Genomic DNA, 23,966 nt, shown 5'->3' on the forward strand with positions numbered 1-23,966 from the left:
TGTGGTGATGATGGGGGATTATGGTCGTGGTGGTGGTGGTGGTGGTAGTTGGGGTGGTGGCACCAGTGGTAATAGTGGTGGTGGTGGTGGAAGAGGCCAGCTAGCCAAATATACAGAATATTTTATTAAGTAATTCAGCATTTAAATATGTTTTATATTCCGAATGCTGACAGCCATGTGGGACACTTGATGTTATTGTCTGTGGTTTTTTTTATAAAGGACAAACTACTTACTCAAGATAAGAAGAGAATACCACCACCACCACCACCACCACTACTACTACTACTATTACTACTACTACTATTACTACTACCACCATTACAACTACTACTACTACTACTACTACCACCACCACCACCACCACCACCACCACCACCATTACTACTACTACTACTACTACTACTACTACTATTACAACTACTACCACCACCATTACTACTACTACTACTACTACTATTACTACTACTACTACCACTACCATCACCACCACCACCACCGCTACTAGTTCTGCTCCTCCTGTTCTTCTCTCTTTCTCCTCCTCCTCCTCATGGTAGAGACAAGGTGGAGGAGGTAATTTTTGAACACTAAGAAAAAAAGCCATCCTTGTTACTGTTGCTGTTGTTGTTGTTGTTGCTGTTGTTGGTGTGCGTGTGTGTGTGGGGGGAGGTTTAGTAAGTTTAGGTAAATGACAGTGTGACTTTCAAGAGAGCAAAATAGATAAACAAATAAAAAACGAGGACCCCCCTCCCACCGCAACCCCCATCACCTTTCAACCCCGTCTGGATTCTTTCTTGGTTGAAGATGTTTGCTGTTGTTGTTGTTGTTGCTGTCGTCGTTGGTTTGTCCCTTCCGTCATCGTTCTTGTTGTCCTTGTGGGCTGTCGTTGTTATTGTTTAGGCCTTGTTTACTCTGTCAGACTTACATTCAAAGGTGTTCACCCTTCGAACAACCCTGCTCTCTGTTTCATCAATTTCTCCTTTTTTCCTGTGTGTTTTAATTATAACATATCAACAACTACATTATCCAACGATCTCTGTGTGTGCTTTTGTACACCAAGTACCCGCTGTATAACACAATCCTACATAACACGATATACTGTTCTATATTTAAGAGATGAGGAATTATGTACATTACATTATGTACATTATTTACATTTGACGGATATTTGTCCTCATCTTGATTTTTATTAACACGTTTCAGCTGATATACCCTCCAGCCTTCATCAGGTGTCTTGGGGAAATTTTGAATCTGGGTTCTCATTCCTAAGGTATTTTTCAATGTCATTATGATTATTCAGGAATTGAACTTGGAATCTTGGGGTTAGAAGCCTGCGCTCTTAACCCCAAGATTCTGAGTTCAATTCCAAGCAGTGACCTGAATAATAATAATAATAATAACATCGAAAAATACCTTAGGAATGAGAGCCCAAGTTCGAAATTTCCCCAAGACACCTGATGAAGGCTGGAGGGTGTATCAGCCGAAACGTTGTGGTAACAACAAACAAAACAGAGCGTAATGGCAGACGAAATACTACTAAGCATTTCGCCCGGCGTGCTAATGTTTCTGCCATTTCACCGCCTTTTAATAAGCCTGAAAAGATGCTGAAGTTCTATATATCACAGCAGTGAGATTTGATTGACATGTGGGTCAATCAAATATTCTTTTCTACTCTAGGCACAAGGCCTGAAATTTTTGGGGAGGGGACCAGTCAATTAGATTGACCCCAGTATGCAACTGGTACCTAATTTATTGACCCTGAAAGGATGAAAGGCAATGTTGACCTCAGTGGAATTTGAACTCAGAACATAAAGACAGACGAAATACTGCTTAGTATTTTGACCTGTGTGCTAACACTTCTGCCAGCTCACCGCCTTAAAGTGTCTTTCAAATATTGTAATAAAATGTCTTTTTATATATATGCCAGCATGGAAAGCGGATGTTAAATGGTGATGATGATGATTTAGTACCCGATATAGTTGTATATAAAAAGATTTTTGGTAATAAATTAAATTTAAAAAATTGGGCACAAATGGGTTAATATCTGGCAAAACATTCTAAATCTTTTATGGTAATGAGTTGGCAGAATTGTCCACATGCTGTGCCAAATACTTACTCTTTTACTCCTTTATTTGTTTCAGTCATTTGACTGCAGCCATGCTGGAGCACCGCCAGTAGTCGAACAAATCGACCCCAGAACATATTCTTTGTAAGCCTAGTACTTATTTTATCAGTCAATTTTGTTGAACCATTAAGTTACAGGGACATAAACACACCAGCATCGGTTGTCAAGCCTTGGTGGGGAGATGAACACAGACACAAATAGGTGATACAAGAAAGGGACAAGCGTGATCTTTCTTTCTTGGCCATGTGGTTGGGAAGCAAGCTTCTTACCATACAGCCACAACTGGGCTACCTCATACATTCTATCAAGCAAATTCTACACATAAGTTACACATCAACCCCAGAAGTTGTGAGAGAAAATACTTGCCCAAGGTACCAGGAAGTGTTGTCAAACTTGTAGCCACATAGTTGCAAAGTGAACTTCTTAGCCATGGATGTATGCTTTTGCCCGTTACAATATTTAGTTGGTTATGTCTCGCTTCAGAGTTCAAATACCATCAAAGTTGACGTATCGTTCCAAAATCAACTTGTAATCATTCATTAAAGACTGCATTGATGATCTACTTCAAAACACAACATCAGATTAATTTCACAACCATACACACGTATATATGTGTGTATATACGTATATATGTGAGTATATATATATATATATATATATATATATATATATATAATATAATATTAAATAAAATAATAAATGAAAAGGAAAACAAAAGAAGAGTTAAAACAGTTATGTAATATCAACAATTGGCTTTTAAAATATCTAATTTTGTCTGGTTTTGATAACAATTTTTGAAAATGATAACAAAGAAACCAAAAGAAAAAACAAAAAAATGTAGATAATTCAAAATTAAAAAAATTTAGAAGTACAAATAATTTTGTTTTATTATTTATATTTGCTTTATTGTTTGTTTTTGTTTTGTTTGTTTTTTTTAATAAATGTTCTCTCAAAGAATATGAAACTACAAAGAAATTGGCGTAAACAGCAAATTTGTTCATGTAGACAGTAGATTGGCCGACTTAAATTTTATTTTGAACCTATAGAAAGAGTTGTATTAAAAGCGAGAGAGAGAGAGAGAGAGAGAGATGGAGATATGTCCAGACAGGAAAAGGTTTTGTAATTTGTACCTATAAATAATGACCAGGTGAGAAAGGATCTTCAGATCTTGGCCCTCACAGAGGGGGTAACAGGAAGACCAATATTCCTGGCAGCTTGCTGTGCTTGAGAAGACACTTCAAGTTAAGTAAAAATCGTGGTTGTCCTTGCATACAGGCATGTCCCTTGTATCCCTTTTCTGTTCTGCATTCCTAATCTTGCAGGCTCATGGGTGCTGGTGCCACATAAAAAAAGCACCCATTCTGATGCTGCGTAAAAGCACCCATTCTGATGCTGCGTAAAAGCACCCAGTACACTCTGTAAAGTAGTTGGTGCTAGGAAGGGCATCCAGCTGTAGAAACCATGCCATGGAGCTAGAGCATCTCTTTGGCTGGCCAGCTCCTGTCAAACCGTCCAACCCATGCCAGCATGGAAAATGGACTATAAATGATGATGATGATGATGATGATGATGAAGATAGGCACAGGAGTGGCTGTGGGTTAGAAGCTTGCTTTCTAATCACATGGTTCCAGGTTCAGTCCTACTGCATGGCATCTTGGGCAAATGTCTTCTACTCTAGCCTCGGGCCAACCAAAACCTTGAGATGGAAACCGAAAGAAGCCCATTGTGTGTATATCATCATCATCATCATCATCATCGTTTAACGTCCGCTTTCCATGCTAGCATGGGTTGGACGATTTGACTGAGGACTGGTGAAACCGGATGGCAACACCAGGCTCCAGTCTGATTTGGCAGAGTTTCTACAGCTGGATGCCCTTCCTAACGCCAACCACTCAGAGAGTGTAGTGGGTGCTTTTACGTGTCACCCGCACGAAAACGGCCACGCTCGAAATGGTGTCTTTTATGTGCCACCCGCACAAGCCAGTCCAGGGGCACTGGCAACGATCTCGCTCGAAAATCCTACAGGAGCCAGTCAGGCGGTACTGGCAACGGCCACGCTCAAAATGGTGCATCTCATGTGCCACCCGCACAAGAACCAGTCCAGGGGCACTGGCAACGATCTTACTTGGCTTGCCGGGTCTTCTCACGCACAGCCCATTTCCAAAGGTCTCGGTCCGTAGTCATCGCCTCGGTGAGGCCCAATGTACGAAGGTCTTGCCTCACCACCTCAGCCCAGGTCTTCCTGGGCCTACCTCTTCCACGGGTTCCCTCAACTGTTAGGGTGTGGCACTTTTTCACGCAGCTATCCTCCTCCATTCTCACCACATGTCCATACCAGCGCAATCGTCTCTCTTGCACGCCACAACTGATGCTTCTAATGTTCAGCTTTTCTCTCAAGATACTTACACTCTGACGGGTATTCACATTGACATTACACATCCAACGGAGCATACTGGCTTCATTCCTTGCGAGCTTACGTATGTCCTCAGCAGTTACAGCCCATGTTTCACTGCCATGTAGCATGGTTGTTCGTACGCATGCGTCATACAGTCTGCCTTTTACTCTGAGTGAGAGTCCCTTTGTCGCCAGCAGGGGTAAGAGCTCTCTAAACTTTGCCCAGGCTATTCTTATTCTAGCAGCTACACTTTCAGCGCACCCACCCCCACTACTAACTTGGTCGCCCAGATAGCGGAAGCTATCGACTACCTCTAGTTTTTCACCCTGGAATGAGATAGAAGTTGTTTCCTGTTTGTTTGCAGTCTTTATTGCACCTGAACATCTGCCACAAACAAAAACTAACTTGCTAGTTAACCTGCCTTTGATGTTGCTGCACCTCTTATGTGTCCATAGCTTGCACCGGGTACATCTTATAGAGTTACTACCTACTCCTTTTCTACATACTGAGCAGGGCCATCTACCTGAAGGGGTTTGTGTTTTATCTACCTTCCTACTTATTAGGATTTTGGTTTTAGCTAGGTTGACTCTAAGGCCCTTCAATTCTAGACCTTGCTTCCACACCTGAAACTTCTCCTCTAGTTCTGATAGTGACTCCGCAATTAGGGCAAGGTCATCAGCATAGAGGAGCTCCCAGGGGCAACCTGTCTTGAACTCCTCTGTGATTGCCTGGAGGACTATGGTAAATAATAGGGGGCTGAGGACGGAACCTTGGTGGACCCCCTACCTCTACCCGGAATTCATTGCTGTACTCATTTCCAACCCTCACCTTACTGGCAGCATCTCTGTACATGGCTCGCACAGCTCTCACTAACCATTCTTCTATCCCAAGTTTCCTCATTGACCATCAGATAAGGGATCGGGGGACCCTGTCAAAGGCTTTCTCCATGTCAACGAAAGCCAGGTACAGAGGTTTATCCTTAGCTAGGTATTTCTCTTGCAACTGTCTCACTAGAAATAAGGCATCAGTAGTGCTTTTACCTGGCACGAACCCAAACTGCATCTCATCTAAATTGATTCGCTCCCTAATTAGTTGGGCTATGACCCTCTCTGTAACTTTCATAACCTGATCTAACAGCTTGATGCCTCTGTAATTATTTGTATCTAAAGCGTCCCCTTTACCTTTGTAGCAGTTGACTATGATGCTGCTACACCAGTCATAGGGTATGACTCCTTCGTGTATCACCTGGTTCGTAATACGGGTGACTAGGCTATAGCCAACACTGCCAGATATTTTGAGCATCTCTGCAGTGATTCCTGATGGGCCGGGGGCTTTCCCGGTCTTCATACTCTTAATTGCTTTATCTACCCTGGTACTATCAACTCGGATAGCTGGTCCCTCTATTGGGTCGACATAAGGCAGGCTCTCTTTCTCCCATTCATTCTCTTTATTAAGCAATCTATCGTAGTGGCATCTCCAGACCTCTTTCTTTGCATCCTCATTTAATGCAAGCGTACCATCATCCATGCGAACACATTTCTCTCCTACAACATCACTATTCTCTCTCCTACACTGTCTTGCAACACGAAATACCTCGAGTCTTTGGTCCTCACGGCACAGAACATTGGCAAATCTTTCCTTATCTGCTTCCCCTCTGGCTAAATAAACCTGTCGCCTAGCCTCCCTTCTGGCACATTGGTACAATTCCCTGCTACCACCGTTCTTCCAGTCCTTCCAAGCTTGTTTCTTTTGTCTAATAGCCCTGTCTACCTCCTTGTTCCACCACCACGTTACTCTGGGTTGGGAGGGGACCTTACACCACCCACAAATCTGGTCGGTGGCTTTCAACAGGTTGTCCCGCAGAAATCTCCAATTGTCTTCCACGTTGTATGATGCTATATCCCCTTCTATTTCGTTAAATGCTTCAAGTAACTTGTCTCTAAGTCTCTGTCCGTTTGCAGGGTCTTTAAGCTTCCACACCCTTCTTCTCCAAGCCTGTCTAATTCTGGGCACCCATTTTGCCTTGATCCCAAAGTCGCTAACTACTAATCTATGTTGTGGGGTACATTCTTCGCCAGGGTAGGTTTTGGCATTTATAAGCCGCCCTCTTTCCCTATTTCTGGCGAGGATGTAGTCGATTTGGCTAGAGTGTCTGCCGGAGCGGTAGGTGACTAGGTGACTGGCAGGTTTCCTGAAGTTGGTATTGCAGACCATAAGATTGGTTGCATCACAGAACTCCAGCAGTCTGGTTCCCTCCTCGTTGCGGGAACCGAAGCCATAGCCTCCATGTATGCCATGGAAGCCCCCAGCACGACGTCCGACATGACCGTTGAAGTCTCCAGCCACAAAGAGAAGGTCCCTGTCACTCGTCGACGAGGTAGTTTGCAAGAGGGTGTCATAGAATTGGTCTTTCAGACCATCTGGTAGCCCAGGTTGAGGTGCATAGGCTGAGATGACAGTAGCTAATCTATGATGAAGCACTAGTCTGATCTTAAGTACTCTGTATATATATATATATATGTGTGTGTGTGTGTGTGTATGTATTTGTCCCCCCCTCCCATCATTGCTTGACAACCAATGTTGACATGCATGCTTACATCCCCATAACTCAGTGGTTTGGCAAATGAGATCGATGGAATAACTACTAAGTTTATAAGTACTAAGAAACCAAAACAAAAAACAAAAAATGTAGATAATTCGAAATTAGAAAAATTTAGAAGTACAAATAGTTTTATTTTATTATTTATTTTTGCTTTATTGTTTGTTTTTGTTTTGTTTGTTTGATAAAAATCCTTCTAAGTGGTGCCCCATCATGGCCGCAATCTAATGATTGAAACACATAGAAGATAAAAGATAAAATAGGCTTGACCCCTTTTGATACAAATCCACTGGTGACTTCCCCTCATTCAATGATACAAATTTCCTTGTTTTAAACTTTTCCATTTCAAGTTTTCATCCATCAACATTCTTCACTTCCAATATCCTCTTTAATTATGATATATATCATGTGATCACATGACCAACCAGACTATCAGAAGTTGTTACACATCGCTGGTCACAATGCACTTTGCATCATTTTAGCCTTCAAATGGCACCATTCTGCTGGTTAGCTCTGGACCATTGAGCTAAATTACTTAGTAATGAAACAACTGAAAGCTAACCCCTACCCTTCACACCACTTCCTTCCTGTAACATTGGCATTTCTACCCTAACCAGTATAGCACCACCCTTAAGGGACACCAACTGAACGTTGCAAACTAACAAATCCTTATCAAAAGTATTTAAACCCGTTCAAGCAATATTGCTGGTTTATCATGAATTCCAGACTTGGTGCTTTGCCAAATTCCCAATATAGCAGGAATTGGCAAACTCCATGTTGAAATCCAGTCAGACTAAATATAGACCAATCAATCAATCGGTGAAAAGAAAGATAAGTTATCAGTGCAGAATTGGGCAGTTTACAAACGTTTACTGACAGACAAAACTAGTTTAGCTGTTGTCTTGAATATTTTTCTCGCATGTTTTGACCATGAAGCTCACTGCATCCTAACAGAATTCCAGAATTCTAAGGGAATAAAGACAAGGGCATACATTGTTTATATTGCTCATTCACTTTTCACGTCCCCTCCCCTATCCCTTATGATCAATTTATCCTCCTTCCACAGCCATTGCTATTTCTCACTTTATTTTAGCACCTCACTGATATTTCCCACCAGCTGCTCTCAAGCTTTTTACTCACTGTCCCCAGGGCTCCAACAATTATTGGTACTACTGCTACCTTTTTCATGGACCACAGCTGCTTAACCTCCCAAGCTAACCTGTCATATCTATCGACTTTTCTTTCTTCTTTATCGCATACCTTGTTATTATTATTATTATTATTATTATTATTATTATTAAGGCAGTGAGCTTTCAGAATCATTAGCATGCCTGGCAAAATGCTTGGTAGTACTTCCTCCATCTTTACGTTCTGAGTTCAAATTCCTTCAAGGTCAGCTTTGCCTTTCATCCTTTCTGGGTCGATAAAATAAGTACCAGTTGCGTAATGGGGTCAATATAATTGACTCCCCACTCCCACCAAATTTCAGGATCTGTGCCTTCAGCAGGCAGGATTCTTTCCTACTCTAGGCGCAAGGCTTGAAATTTTGGAGGAGGAGGCCGGTTGATTAAATCAATACCAGTATGCAACTGGTACTTAATTTATCGACCCCGAAAGGATGAAAGGCAAAATCAACCTCGGTGGAATTTGAACTCAGAACAAAATACCGCTAAGCATTTCACCTGGCGTGCTAATGGTTCTACCAGCTCTCTGCCTTCTTTGGCAGACAGGATTATTACCATTGTTACTAAGGCAACAAGCTGACAGAATCATAAGCACGCCAGACGAAATGCTTAGCTTCCTCCGTCTTTATGTTTTGAGTTCAAATTCCACTGAAGTCATCTTTGTCTCTCACCTTTTTCATGTCAATAAAATAAGTACCAGTTATACACTGAGGTGGAGGGGGGGGGGTCAATCTAACCGATTCACCTACCAATCCCAAAATGGTTGGCCTTGTGCCAAAATTTGAAGCATTATCAGTGCTGTTCAAAAATCAGCACCCCAGTTTCTTCAAGTAATAGTAATGGTGGTGGTGGTGGTAGTAGTAGTAGTAGTAGTAGTAGTAGTAGTAGCAGCAGCAGCAACAACAGCAGTGAATGTTGTATTGCCAAATACTGTTTTTTTCTGGATATGCTTGGGTCAAATTCTTGGCAGTAACATTTAGTTTCTTCAAAGTAGATCGTCTTCCTTCTTTAACTGTCACAAAACCAAACAACAACAACAACAACAACATGAAAACACCAAAAGCCAGACCTTTGAGTGCATTTATTTATTGATTTATTTATTTTATATATATATTGTTTTTTTTGGCTGCTGAAACATGAAAGAATAAAAGACAATAATTAAGCGATGTCAATGCCCTGTAACAATCACAATAACATTGTCTGCCATGAAAAATGGCCATCTTCCTGTAAGAATAAACTACCTTGACTCTTGTTTCTGTATCTCAACAGGGGTTTCCTAACTAACAATTTCCTGCAATTTTTGGACTGACATTCTCATAATATCAATCATTAGACTTTAAATAAATTTAACTCTCTCACGCTCACTCTCCCTCTCTCCCTCTCTCTCTCTCTCCTACCCTGTCTCTTCTTTTAATCTCTCTTTCTCTTTATCTCTGTGCACACACACACACATGCATTCCCATGGCTACATTCAATATGCATACATACATATGTATGTATATCTATCTATCTATATTTATATATATAAATGCAAATATACTCCCCACTGCATATATATATGTGTGTGTGTGTGTATGTGTGTGTGTGTGCAGTGTGTGGATATGTATACGTGTACATGCATGATGCGTGGTTGCATATATATGTGCATCTACTGGTGTATGTGTAGGTGCGCATGAGTGTGTGTTTCATGCGAGTGTGAGTGAGCATATGCATATAGGCACATGTACGTAGGTGTGCGTGCACGCATGCATATGCATATACATGCGCACATACGCGATTGCTATGAGCAGTTTTACTCCTTTACTTTTTCCTTCCTCCCCTTCGGTTTTTCCCCTTATTTAACGGTCATTCTAACAGCTCTTTTGGCTTAATAACGGTCAATTACATAGCAATTTCCCTTTGTTTAACGGTTATAGTATATTTTGATTGCCTCGATAACTGAAGAGATGCCAGAGCAGGTTTCCACCCTGACATCCGAAACTCAGAGTCTTATTATGGCAACCGAATAATTGTCACATATTATATTATATTATATATATATATACATATATATATATATATATATATATATATATGGCTGTGTGGTAAAAAGCTTGTTTCCCAACCTCATGGTTCCAGGTTCAGTCCCTCTGCGTGGCACCTTGGGCAAATGTCTTCTACCATAGCCTCAGGCCAACCAAAGCCTTGTGAGTGGATTTGGTAGATGGAAACTGAAAGAAGCCCATTGGGTGTATAGATATATATATATATATTTATGTGTTTGTGTCTGTGTTTGTGTTCCCCCACCACCACCACCACCATTAGTTGACAATCAATATTGGTGTGTTTATGTCCTCAAAACTTAGCGGTTTGGCAAAAGATTCTGATAAGTCCTAGGCTTACAAAGAATAAGTCCTGGGGTTGATTTGTTCAACTAAAGGCAGTGCTCTAGCATGGCCAAAGTCAAATGACTGAAATGTGTAAAAAAGTATGTGTGTGTGTGTATATATGTGTATATATATATATATATACATACATATATATATATATATATATATATATATATATATATATATATATATATATATATATATATATATATATATATATATGTATGTATGTATGTATGTATGTGTGTATGTGTATGTATTTAAAAGGATGTATAACCCAGGTGGGGGTTACTGTGTTTCCTCTTCGTAAAATTATAGATGTGGAAAATCTCCATTCTCCTTATCATTATTAATACTATATATATATGTGTGTGTGTAGATATACATATATATATATATATATATATATATATATATATATATACAGGCCATGGTATTTATTCTTCTCCGACGACATATATACTTCACACACAGTATGAAGTCTACAAGTTGTCAAGAAAAGAAGCTTATGGTTTCTTTATTATAAATATAAATTTGACATTTATTCAACGCCTCCGTACCAACGAAATTCTTCCGTTTCTGCAATGAATTATCACTGAAGGGGCAAAGAACTGTCAGATATGCTTCTATTCTTGTGATAATTCCTTGCAGAAACATAGAAATGTCTGAGTGTATGTGTATCACTCTGTCTGTCTGTTTGTCTGTGTATTTATCCATGAGTGTGTGTGTGTGTGTGTCTGTGTGTGTGAATGAGGGCTCTCCTTCATTCACACAAATACAAAAGAAGAGGGAGATTGTCTTTATGCTCTGTATGCATTTTCATATTTCTGTCTGTCTATCTGTCTGTCTGTCTGTCTCTGCCTCTGTCTCTCTGTCTCTCTCTCTCTCTCTCTATCTATCTATCTATCTATCTATCTTATTTCTTTATTGCCCACAAGGAGCTAAACATAGAGGGGACAAACAAGGACAGACAAAAGGATTAAGTCGACTAGATCGACCCCAGTGCATAACTGGTACTTAATTTATCGACCCCGAAAGGATGAAAGGCAAAGTCGACCCCGGCGGAATTTGAACTCAGAAATACCGCTAAGCATTTCGCCCGTCGTGCTAACGTTTCTGCCAGCTTGCCTATCTATCTATGTCTGTCTATCTGCCTAACTATATCTATCTATCTATCTATATATATATATATATATATATATATATATATATATATATATATATATATATATATATATATATATATATATATATATATATATATATATATATATATATATACAGTAATTCCTCGCCACATCGCGGTTTATTATTTAAACTTACATCGTTTCCTCTGTGGTGCTACTTTGCATTTATAATAAAATAAATATATACAAATTAGAAAGATAATGAAAAAATAATATACAGTGCAGTACAGTTTCTACTTCCCGGATTTTCACCTCTGGAGGGTGGGGGGGTGGGGGTTGGAGCTTAACACTCGCTATAGTCAAGGGATTACTGTATATATATAAAAATGCATTGTAAATATACCGCAGATAAAAAAATGTATACATATTAGACACAGATGCTCTCTAAGTCTTCATCAGTTATCAACCAGAATATGGTAAGCCTCTGTGTCTTATACGTATATGTTTTTTTTATCTGTTGTTTATTCACAATGCATTTTTTTCAATTATCAAGTAACGGTATGCAACACACAGACGTTTTTATATATATGTATATATATTACATCATGTGTAAACAAACATAAGTTTGTTTTGGAAGCATTGAAATGTATTGTAGAACAGGTAAAAGGACATATTTTTCAACACGTAAATACTGATAGAGGGGTGTGAGTTTGATCCTCATGGCTAGTTGCTGACAAACTTTTCTGCTCTAAAAGGATTTTATCCTATATGTGCTGTTCTATCGGTATCTACACATTGAAAAATATATCTTTCTACTTTGTCATATATATATATATATATATATATATATATATGTATGTATAGTGAGCGTGTGGTGAGTAGCTTGCTTACCAACCACATGGTTCCGGGTTCAGTCCCACTGCGTGGCATCTTGGGCAAGTGTCTTCTACTATAGCCTCGGGCCGACCAAAACCTTGTGAGTGGATTTGGTCGACAGAAACTGAAAGAAGCCCATCGTATATATATATATATATATATATATATATATATATATATATATATATATATATATATATATATATATATATATATATATATATATATATATACATATATGTGTGTGTGTTTGTGTGTCTGTGTCCCCAACAACATCGCTTGACAACTGATGCTGGTGTGTTTACGTCCCCGTAACTTAGCGGTTCGGCAAAGTGGCCGATAGAATAAGTACTAGGCTTATAAAGAATAAGTTCTGAGGTCAATTTGTTTGACTAAAGGCGGTGCTCGAGCATGCCCACAGTCAATTGACTGAAACAAATGAAAGAAAAAATATATATATATATATATGTGCAAACACACACACACACACACACACACACACACACACACACACAACCACAAACACATAATAAGAATAAGAATGGAGAATATGAAATCTTTAATTGGTGATTACACCATACAATGTAGATGGCTGTTTCTAGTGTGCCAGCAAATTTAGATACAGGAAAAAGTCAAATGAATATATGTGAAAGCATATGCTAACACAACGTTACCATAGCAGTCCAAAATGGGATTAAATTCAAAGTGAATTTAGAAAATATCTTCATTAGATGAATGCATTCAAAAAGAATGTTTAGAAGAAAAATAATAGAAACAACGATTATCGGTAATTCATGGTGCAATCACAGATTAAAGATGTGATCCCCTCCATTCCTGTTCCTGCTGTCCCACACACCGAACCTCTTGAAACTCTTCCAAGCAATACCCTGATTCACCTGTCACACATGATGAATTATTCCGGATGTCAATTCCACCCGAATCCATTGGCATCCAACTGTTTGATATAGCCAATCAAATTCATCCAACACCGAGTGCTTTACAGACATCTGCCTGGACCTATCAATCCCTCCACCTCCCACACATAAATTAAAGATGTGATTTTCTCCATTCTTATTTTTGTTGTCTTATATTCCGAATTTCTTGAACTTGAATATCACTTCTAAGCGATATTTGGATTTACTTGTCATTTATGAAGAATTACCACAGATGTTTATTCTTCTTGCATTTATTGGTATTTGATTGCTTCAATATATCGTTAACCAAATTCATTTAACACTGAGTGCTTTAAATATATCTGTGTGGGATTTATTTCGCTTATACATGTATATAGATGCAGGCGTGAGTGTGTTGTAAGAAGCTTGCTTCCCAATCACATTATTCCGGGTTCAGTCCCACTTCATGGCACCTTGGGCAAGTGTCTTCTGCTATAACCTCAGGCTGACCAAAGCCTTGTAAGTAGATTTGGTAGACAGAAACTGAAAGAAGCCCACCGTATATATATATATATATATATATATATATATATATATACATATATACATATATATATATATATATTTATATAAATAAGGATAAGATCGGTATTTAAAATATTGATCTTATCAAGTGGTCAGCATGGGAATAAAAACCATCAAAGGTAATAATTATTTAAAATTATAATACAGGGTATCAAGAGATACCACCACGCTGAAAAAATAGCAGTCAAATCCTGACTCCAAAACCACAATAAATGTCCGCAAGGCACGATTAGCGAAGACGAAGACCAAATAAACCAGTAAAAATAATAAGATAATTTCAAATCCTGGATTTCTGGCTTTGCATAAATGCTCTGCCTTCATCAGTGGAATATACTCCAGTACATAAATACAAATACATGTATATAAACAGTATACTTACATATACGGACGTATACATACATATATATGCACCTATGCACACGACTAGCTTAAATAGCCCGCCTAAACAACTTCTCGTGCGATCCCGGACAGGATTTTTACTGGTTTATTTGGTCTTCGTCTTCGCTAATCGTGCCTTGCGGACATTTATAGTGGTTTTGGAGTCAGGATTTGACTGCTATTTTTTCAGCGTGGTGGTATCTCTTGATACCCTGTATTATAATTTTATATATATATATATATATATATATATATATATATATATTATATATATATGTGTGTGTGTGTGTGTGTGTGTGTATGTATGCATACAGAGGCAAAGTGGTTGAGCTCCTTTCAAATGTTGGCCCTTACAGAGGCAATGACCCAGATCTTTGTCTTTATGTTGTGCTCAAGGAGAAGACTCATCACGCCAAGTAAAATCACAGCCATGGCTGATACTGGTGTCATGCAAATGGCACCTGTGCCAGTGGCGTGTAATAAAAGCATCTCTCAAGTGTTGGGCCTCATGGAGGCAAGGACTGAGACCTTTGGCATTATGCCGTGCTTGAGAAGAAGACCCATCAAGTCAAGTAAAACCACAGTCGTGGAAGATACGTGTGTCACAAAAATGGCACCCATGCTGGTGGCACATAAAAGCACCCATTACACTCTTGGAGTGGTTGGCATTAGGAAGGGCATCCAGCTGTAGAAAACCATGTCAAAACAGAGTGGAGTCTGATGCAGTCTTCCAACTTGCTAGCCCCGGTCAAACCGTCCAACTCATGCCAGCATGGTCAACAGACCTTAAATGATGGTGGTGGTGGTGGTGGTGGTGGTTGTGGTGGTGGTGGTGGTGGTGGTGGTGGTGGTGGTGATGTATGTATGTATGTACATCTCTCTCTATATTTTTATTGTTTCTGTTTGGTGTATTTTGAATTAGGTTATAGAAGAACTATGGCAACCTCCCAGACAACAATTTTTGAGGAAGACGCAACTCAGTTTCTTGATCATTGCATCTCTCTGCTGGACACTTATGATGCCAATTCCAAAGACATAGAAGCTCATATATACGAATATTTACAAAAAGTCAAGGTAAACAAAGCAAAATTTCTTTTGAGATTATAATTTTCCCGATTATTAACTTCTTCAAAGATCAAAAGTTGTTTTATGTTTACATTTAAACTACGCTTCAGCCAGTTTGATCACTGGCCAACAGCAGGTGTTATATTTGTGCGTAAATAAGGGTTATAATTAAGGGTTATAATTAAATGCTTAAATATTTGAAAAGATTTTTTTCTTTTTTTTAGATTATCATTTTTGAAACTATTAACCTCATATCTTTAGAGATGATAATATTTTTTGGAATATGATATCCAATATGTGATGCAGGAATGGCTATGTGGTTAAGAAGCTCATTTTCCTAACTACATGGTTCTAGGTTCAGTCCCACTGTGTGGCACCTTGGGCAAGTGTCTCCTACTAATCTCAAGCCAACCAAAGCTTTGTTAGTGGATTTGGTTGACAGAAACTGAAAGAAGCTTGTTGTGTGTGTGTGTGTGTGTGTTGGTGTCTATTTGTCTTGAGTTTGATTGTTGTAAATGAGTGTTTCTGTCATACATGCAACGTCCTTCATTTCCAATCTTCTGCGAAAACATGTCTGGTCATGGGAAAGTATTACCTTTCTTGGAAAAAGGTGAGGACTGGTGACAGAAAGGGTACCTGGCCATAAGAAATCTGCATCAAGGAATTCCGTCTGACCCATGGAAAATTGAATATTAAAATGGTGATGCTGCTGCTGACAGCAACAATTTTTCCCACAATTGTTCCCACAATTTTTCCCACAATTGTTCCCACAACTGATGCAAAGGAGGAATTTTTATGTGTCACGCTGAATCTCCCTGAAAACTACGTTAAGGGTACACATGTCTGTGGAGCGCTCAGCCACTTGCACGTTAATTTCACGAGCAAGGCTGTTCCATTGATCATATCAGCTGGGACCTTTGTCATCATATCTGATGGAGTGCTCCTATATATAGATATATATATATATATATATGTATGTATGTATGTATATATATATATATATATATATATGCATATGTATATACATCGGGTGCAGCAGAATTAACGCCCTTTTGTATTTGAGGTTTCTAGTTCTTAATTGAGTTTCATTTTTTATTTCCTAAAACGTCTGCGATTTTTTTCATGAGTTTATTATTCATTTCTTTAATTAATGGAATAAATTATTGTGTTCAATAAAAAAATTACTTAATAAGCATTTATATACTATAAAAGTTAATAAATGCAAAAAGGTCGTTACTTCTGCTGCACCCTGTATACGACAGGCTTCTTTTCAGTTTCCATCTGCCAAATCCACTCACAATGCTTTGGTCAGCCTAAGGCGATAGTAGAAGATACTTGTCCAAGGTGCCATGCAATGGAACTGAACTCAGAATCATGTGTTTGGGAAACAAGCTGCTTACCACACAGCCATCCCTGCACCAAGTTAGTTTTAAAAATTGATAAAAAACAAAAAAAAAAACATTCTTTTTAGATAGCAGAAAAATGTGAAAAGGACTACCGAGGACAGAGATTGAACCAACGTTTTCTCAAGTTAACAGAGGTAGGGGTGGGGAGATAAAAAAAACAAAAAAACAACAATGTCTTAATATTTTGTGACAGTCTTAATGTAATTATTTTTCATCAACTCCTCCTCAATCCAAAATGGACTCCCCTTCCCCAAACCCGTCCACTCCATCATCGTTTGCTCGTTGATGTCAATTATCCACTCCAGTACCTCGTTATCATGTTCGTAGTGATTGATCTTTATATACTATTAAGAGGAAAAGGAAGAAGAAGAAGAAGAAAATACATGGCTTGTGAATTAATGTTTTTAGTGTTTTATAATAATATATATATATATATATATACACACACACATATATATACACTACACATACACACATGTATATTTATATATATATTTATACATATATATATATATATATATATATATATATATATATATATATATATGTATATGCACATAAATGTGTACATATATTTGTGTGTATATATATATATCATCATATATATATATATATATATATATATATATATATATATATATATATGAATAAATATAGTTTATGTTCTTTTGAATTTTGTGAGGTTGTTTTTTGTTTCATTTTGTTTCGTTATTAATGTGACCAATAATATTGCTATCATTACCATAATTATAATAATTATTGGTATCATCATCATCATTGTCATCATCATCATCAGCATCATCCTCATTATCATCTTCATCACTAATATTTTCCCATCATCATCATCATCATCATCATCATCATCATTATCATTAATAGTAGTAGTGTTTTTGTTATTATTTCAGTAGACTACTGAAAGGAGACAGACAGACAGATAGACACAGAGAGAGGGAGAGAAAATGAGTGAGACAGAGAGAGTAGCAATGAGAATATTAACTTGGATCGATTGATTTGATTCAATTGATGATATAAAAGCATCAAATCAATTTTAAGATGATGGGATATATAATCCCAGATGTAAAGATGATTATCAGCGTCGACAAAATACCTCTAAAACTGTTGATTTTCTGCCAAATTGGCAGGAGGAAATGAAATCTTGAACAGACCGAAAATGTTTTCTCATATCACAATCCCAAACAACAACAACAACAACAATAGTAGTAGTAATAATGATAATGATGATGATGATGACGACAATGATGAGAATGATGATGATGACGATGATAATGGTGATAATCATAATTTTGATGATGGTGATGATGATGATGATAATGATAGAATTTTTAAAAGATATGTAAAGGAGTAACGAAAATAGATGAAACATTTCATACAACAATGTAAGGATCTGGATGGTGTTGTTGTTGTTGCTGTTGTTGTTGGATCCAAAATGATTTCTCTTGGAGTAAATGACCTGAATCTATTTAGCAGTGTATATAGTGTATGTGTTTCTGCATCACCATGTGTGTGTTTGTGTGTGTCTGTGCATATGCATCCATCATGTCCGTCCATCCATCCATCCATCCATCCATCCATCCATCCATCAATCTATCTATCTATCTATCTATCTATCTATCTATCTATCTAATATATATATATATATATGTACACACACACACACACACACACACATATATGTATTTATGTATATACATATATATATATGTATATTGGCAAAATATTGATCACACACATACATGCATGCACACACACACACACACACACACACACACATACACACGTGTATGTATATATATATATATATATATATATATATATATATATATATATATATATATATAGATAGATAGATATATGTATGTATATATATATATATAGCTATCAGTCAAAACTTCAGTGGCATCATAAAATGGTTGATGCAACTTTGGAAATGTTCCAGAACATTTAGTGTCAGTTGAAAGAAGGAAAAAAAAAAAAACGTAAATAAAGTCAATAGGAACATAAATATTATTTCTCCCGCCACTGTCCCCACTCCACCACCACCACCTCCCCACAGACCACACAAAATCATTGTTGACAAAGAGAAAACATAAATTAGATGTTTTAGTCAATCTCAAGTCTAGCCAACATAAAGATAAAGAATATATATATATATATATATATATATATATATATATATATATATATATATATATATATATATATATATATATATATGTATGTATGTATGTATGCATGTATATATAAATATTTGTATATGTGTGTATATATATATATATATATATATATATATATATATATATACATATGTGTGTGTGTATGTGTGTGTATTTGATATTCCAAGAGATTGTCAGTTATTCTGTTTTCTTTCATTTGATTCGATGAGAAACATAACTGATAACAATTTTTTTCTTTGTTTTGTTTTGGTGTTTTTGTCTGGAGAATAGGATGAGAGTACTTAAGGGCTTAAAAACATATATATATATATATATATATATACACTAACCAATATCGTAGCTGTGGCCAGTGGCCCCCTGACAGGCTCCTGTGCTGATGGCACATAAAAAGCACTATCCGAAAGTGGCCGATGCCAGTACCCTCTGACTGGCTCCTGTACCAGTGGCACCATCCGAATGGGGCCGATGCCAGTACCCCACTGACTGGCTCCTGTGCTGGTGGCACATAAAAAGCTCCATGCAAACATAGTTGATGTCAGTACCCCCTGACTGGCCCCCATGCCAATAGCATGTACAGAGCACCTACAACACTCTAGGAGTGGTTGGCGTTAAGAAGCACATCCAGCTGTAGAAATGGGATTATGCAGAATGAAATATGCAACCATTTAGATGCTATGCATGTGAGCGCTCCAGAAAGTATGTGGCACCTGCTTGAGAATAAAATGCATGTCAGATCTCATTCAGTTATTCGTCCGCCTATCCAGCTGCCACTTGTATACTTTGAAGAGGGTCAAGAGAGTCAGGCACTTGAGAGAGCAACACAGAAGAACACACCACTGACAGTTTGGTATCAAAGAGATGGAAATGCCCGGAGCTTGCATTATTCAGATATTCCATACAGTTATGTCTTCAATAAGCAGATTACTGTATGAAAGCGCAGACAAAGAAGAGGCGATAAAGTCATCTCCAGATTGTACACCATTAGCCCGAAGGATGAGGAATGATTTTACTTGAGACTGTTGCTGTTGCATGTTGCTGGAGCTCAAATTTATGAAGATTTGAAAACAGTGGATGGTGTATACATTATTTACATTTGTTGGATATTTGTCCTCATCTTGTTTGTTGTTAACACAACGTTTTGGCTGATATGCCCTCCAGCCTTCATCAGGTGTCTATGCTGAATAAAATAGATCAATAGTAACATTTTCCTTTTATGACAAAATATACACCTAATTCAATAAAATTATGAAGGTTACTCTGATTACTATGTATAAAATGCAAAATATCTTATTTTTTTATAGATTAGGTAGGCATAATTCTCCTCTGCCTTTCAATCTCAGTATTTAAGCTACGCATAGTACTGCTATAGTACACGAGCTGTGTACATTCCTACAACAACATTTTCTTTACATGCTATGAAGGCAGAATTAATTCTGCCTCCAACTCAGTCGCGGGCCTGTGTTTCACTTATTTTTTTTAATGTTTTACTACATAAACGTCAGCAACTGCCTACCCTAAGCAATTACTGATGGCACATACCTGTGATATACATATGACTGACTCTTTCAGTTTCCGTTTACCAAATCTACTCACAAGATTTTCATTGGTTCAAGGCTGTTGTAAAAAAGACACTTGTCCAAAGTACCATGCAGTGGGACTGAACTGGAAAACCAGAAACCACATGGTTAGGAAGCAAGCTTCTTCCATCTCAAAGCCATGCCTGCACCCCTACGTAAAATAAATAGTCATCCCCACTACCATTACCACCATCACTACTACACTTTTGCGTACTTTGATGCCATATAAGAAACAAAAAAATTCCTTATCAGGAAATTGGAACCCTGCTGTGAATTAGAATTCAAGACATATGTGCAGGTCATTCTGCCAGCCTAACCATTCCGGTATGCCACTTGTTACCTTGACAGATAGCTGATGATGCAATGTGTGTGTGTGTGTGTGTGTGTGTGTGTGTGCACGTGTGCATGCATATGCTTGCATGCGTTAGTTCATCTACTCTTTTCAGGAGCCATATATATCAGGTGACATATATATCAGGTGACATTTTAAACTTTCATTGTTGATATTAAATGATTTCAATGGAGACAATTTGTCTCTCCATGTTAGTCAAAAATGGCAAAGAAGAAACAGAAGTCTGAAAGAATGAAGCCTTTCTATAAGGTTTGTTGTTGTTAAGAAATTTACCATTCACCTGTCCCCCCCCCCCTCACATACAAAACAGGCTGCATTGAATTCCCAATGGCCATTAAAACGACTGAAAATACAAAATTCTTTTTAGTCAGCTTGTGTTGAGTAAGATAGCAGACATATGGATATGCCACATTGTGGTGCTATCCCATGATTCCATTGTAATATGGTTCAATTGTGGTGGTGGTTCTTTTGGAACTGGGCATTACCGCTCCAAGAAAGAAAATACACAGAGTGATAGCAAGAATTATATATGTGGCAAGAAGTGAAAACCAAAGTTTCAGAACTGATTCCTTGTATCAATTGTGTGTGTATGTGTCCGTCCGTCTGTCTGTCCGTCCGTCCGTCCATCCATCCGTCCGTCCGTCCGTCCGTCCGTCTGTCCATCCATCCTATCTATGAAAGGAGGCACACTGAATCCACATATCCAGCATCCTTCCACCGGTCATATTTTTCATTACATCTAATCTTCCACGTTCTACTCATACGGCTTCAAACGCTTCTCGTTCAACCCCTCAAATCACACTTCAGTCTTACAAACAAAAACGGGAGACATTGGGGGTCAAATACTGGAATAATTTTCTGTTGTATTCCTGATGTTCCTTAGGAGAACTTGAGCTCAAATCAAAAGCACTCCATTCAGTGCTTTATGTTTCATTTATTTTTTCCCAATTTTTTCCAGCCTTCTCATTGTCTGGGGTTCTCTGAATGCATTCCAATGTTTTCATTCCAGTCCATCTCTCAAAGTCATTGACCCATTCTTTCTTTGGTCCTCTCTTTCTCCTTTTACCTTCCTGTTTCTAAACACAATTGTATTTTCAAGTGACCCAGTCAATCAACTAATGTTTATGAAACCATTGCCTTTTCCTTTGTCCGACTGTCTTGTTACTTCTATTTACAACCAGGTGGACTATCAGCAAGACCAAAGTCACAGATGCAGCAGTCCAAAGGCACTGGTAAATTGCAATATGCTCCCGCTGTTTACAGTAGTGAGTTCTACCTGGATGGTAAACCTATTTACAGACAGGGAGACTGTGCCACTGAAAGTCAAGTAATTGCTTTCATCATAACCACAACAAGACACTCATGAATTGCAGCATTCTCCCACTGACTATAGCAGTGAGTTCTACTGACATGGGGGTACCTATTTATGGCCAGATAGACTGTGCCTGCAAAAGCAGAATAACTGCAATGACAAAGCACTCATTAATTCCGGTATGCTCCTGCTGTATACAGCAATGAGCTCTACCTAGATGGGAGACCTATTTACAGCTAAGTTGACTATGCCAGCACAAGTAGAGTCACATACATGGCAATCCAATAAGACATTCATGAATTCTAATATGCTCCTGCTTTTTATAGCAGTGAGCTCTACCGGATGGGAGACCTCTTTACAGCCAGGTGGACTGTGAGAGTGTTTTCGTAGTGTGTCCATGTGACAATCTGACAACTCTTACTGACACAACCATGATGTTCCATCAAACAACTGATTGATTACCTTCGTTATAAGAGACCCCCACCCCAACCCTTGCTAATTATTGATTCTGTCCTCCCCCTCCACTCACCTCATCGCCCCCCTCCCCTCCGACTGTCTCCGTGTATATGTTGTGTGTATCTGTTTATTGTTGCCAATAGAAAAGGTTAAACAACAGCTGTGACCTTCGCAACCACCACCACTACCACCACCACCAGCCAACACTACAACTGCTGCCACAACAATCGCCTTACCATTATCAACACTGCTCCTACCACTGTCACAATTGCCACAACTGCTGCTGCCACCACTACTACTACTACTACTGCTGCTACCACCACTACACCACCACTACTACTGCATCTGCTGCTGCTACTACTACTGCTGCTACTACAACTACTGCTACTACTACTACTGCTGCTACTACTACTACTACTACCACTACTACTACCACTACTACTACTACTACTACTGCTGCTACTACAAATACTACTACTACTACCACCACTATCACTGCTACTACTACTACTATAATTGCAGCTGCTACTACTACTACTACTACTACTACTACTACCCCTCCTACTACTACTTTAATTGCTGCTGCTACTACTGCTACTACTATTGTGCTTACAAGCGTTAACCACCACCACCACCACTACTACCATCGCCACCACTACCAATACTATCATTACCACTGCCACTATCAATGGAACTGTCACCACCACCACCACCACTATCACAACGACCTCCAATACCAATACTACAACTACCACCACATCAATTGTCACCACAGTCACCATTAATACCATGACCACCACCAACAACACTATCCTCTCAACCACCACCACCACCACCACTACTACCTGTGCTAACGTACTTCAATAAAAGACAGACTCTTCTTACCTTGACCAAAATCTTCATCTTCTTGTCTGTAATGTCCCTCTCTCGTCCCCCTCTCTCTCTCGTCCCCCTCTCTCTCTTTCTACCACTTTCTCTCCTTCTCTCTCACTCTTTCTCTCCCTTTTTCTTACTATTTAATCTCTCTTTCTTTCTTTCTCTTTCGTAATTTCTTCTTTTTTGTCTCTATTCTTTT

At 38.4% G+C, this 23,966-nt stretch overlaps 1 protein-coding gene across 5 annotated transcripts in view; it reads left to right on the forward strand.

Moving 5' to 3' along the window:
* Positions 1–23,966, forward strand: part of LOC106867705 (cilia- and flagella-associated protein 99) — a 169,284-nt gene that overhangs the window by 18,876 nt on the left and 126,442 nt on the right. For 4 of the 5 annotated variants that reach the window (XM_089362951.1, XM_089362950.1, XM_089362947.1 and 1 more), the window contains exon 2: positions 15,451–15,602. In XM_089362951.1, coding sequence (XP_089219077.1) covers positions 15,465–15,602 — 138 coding nt within the window. In that variant the 5' untranslated portion in view covers positions 15,451–15,464. Of the gene's footprint in view, positions 1–2,138; positions 2,207–15,450; positions 15,603–23,966 lie in introns of all 5 variants that reach the window. The other variant, XM_089362948.1, reaches the window with a different exon arrangement.

This window comes from Octopus bimaculoides, chromosome 14 (assembly GCF_046866305.1).
Source record: "Octopus bimaculoides isolate indiv1 chromosome 14, ASM4686630v1, whole genome shotgun sequence".
Taxonomy (NCBI): domain Eukaryota; kingdom Metazoa; phylum Mollusca; class Cephalopoda; order Octopoda; family Octopodidae; genus Octopus; species Octopus bimaculoides.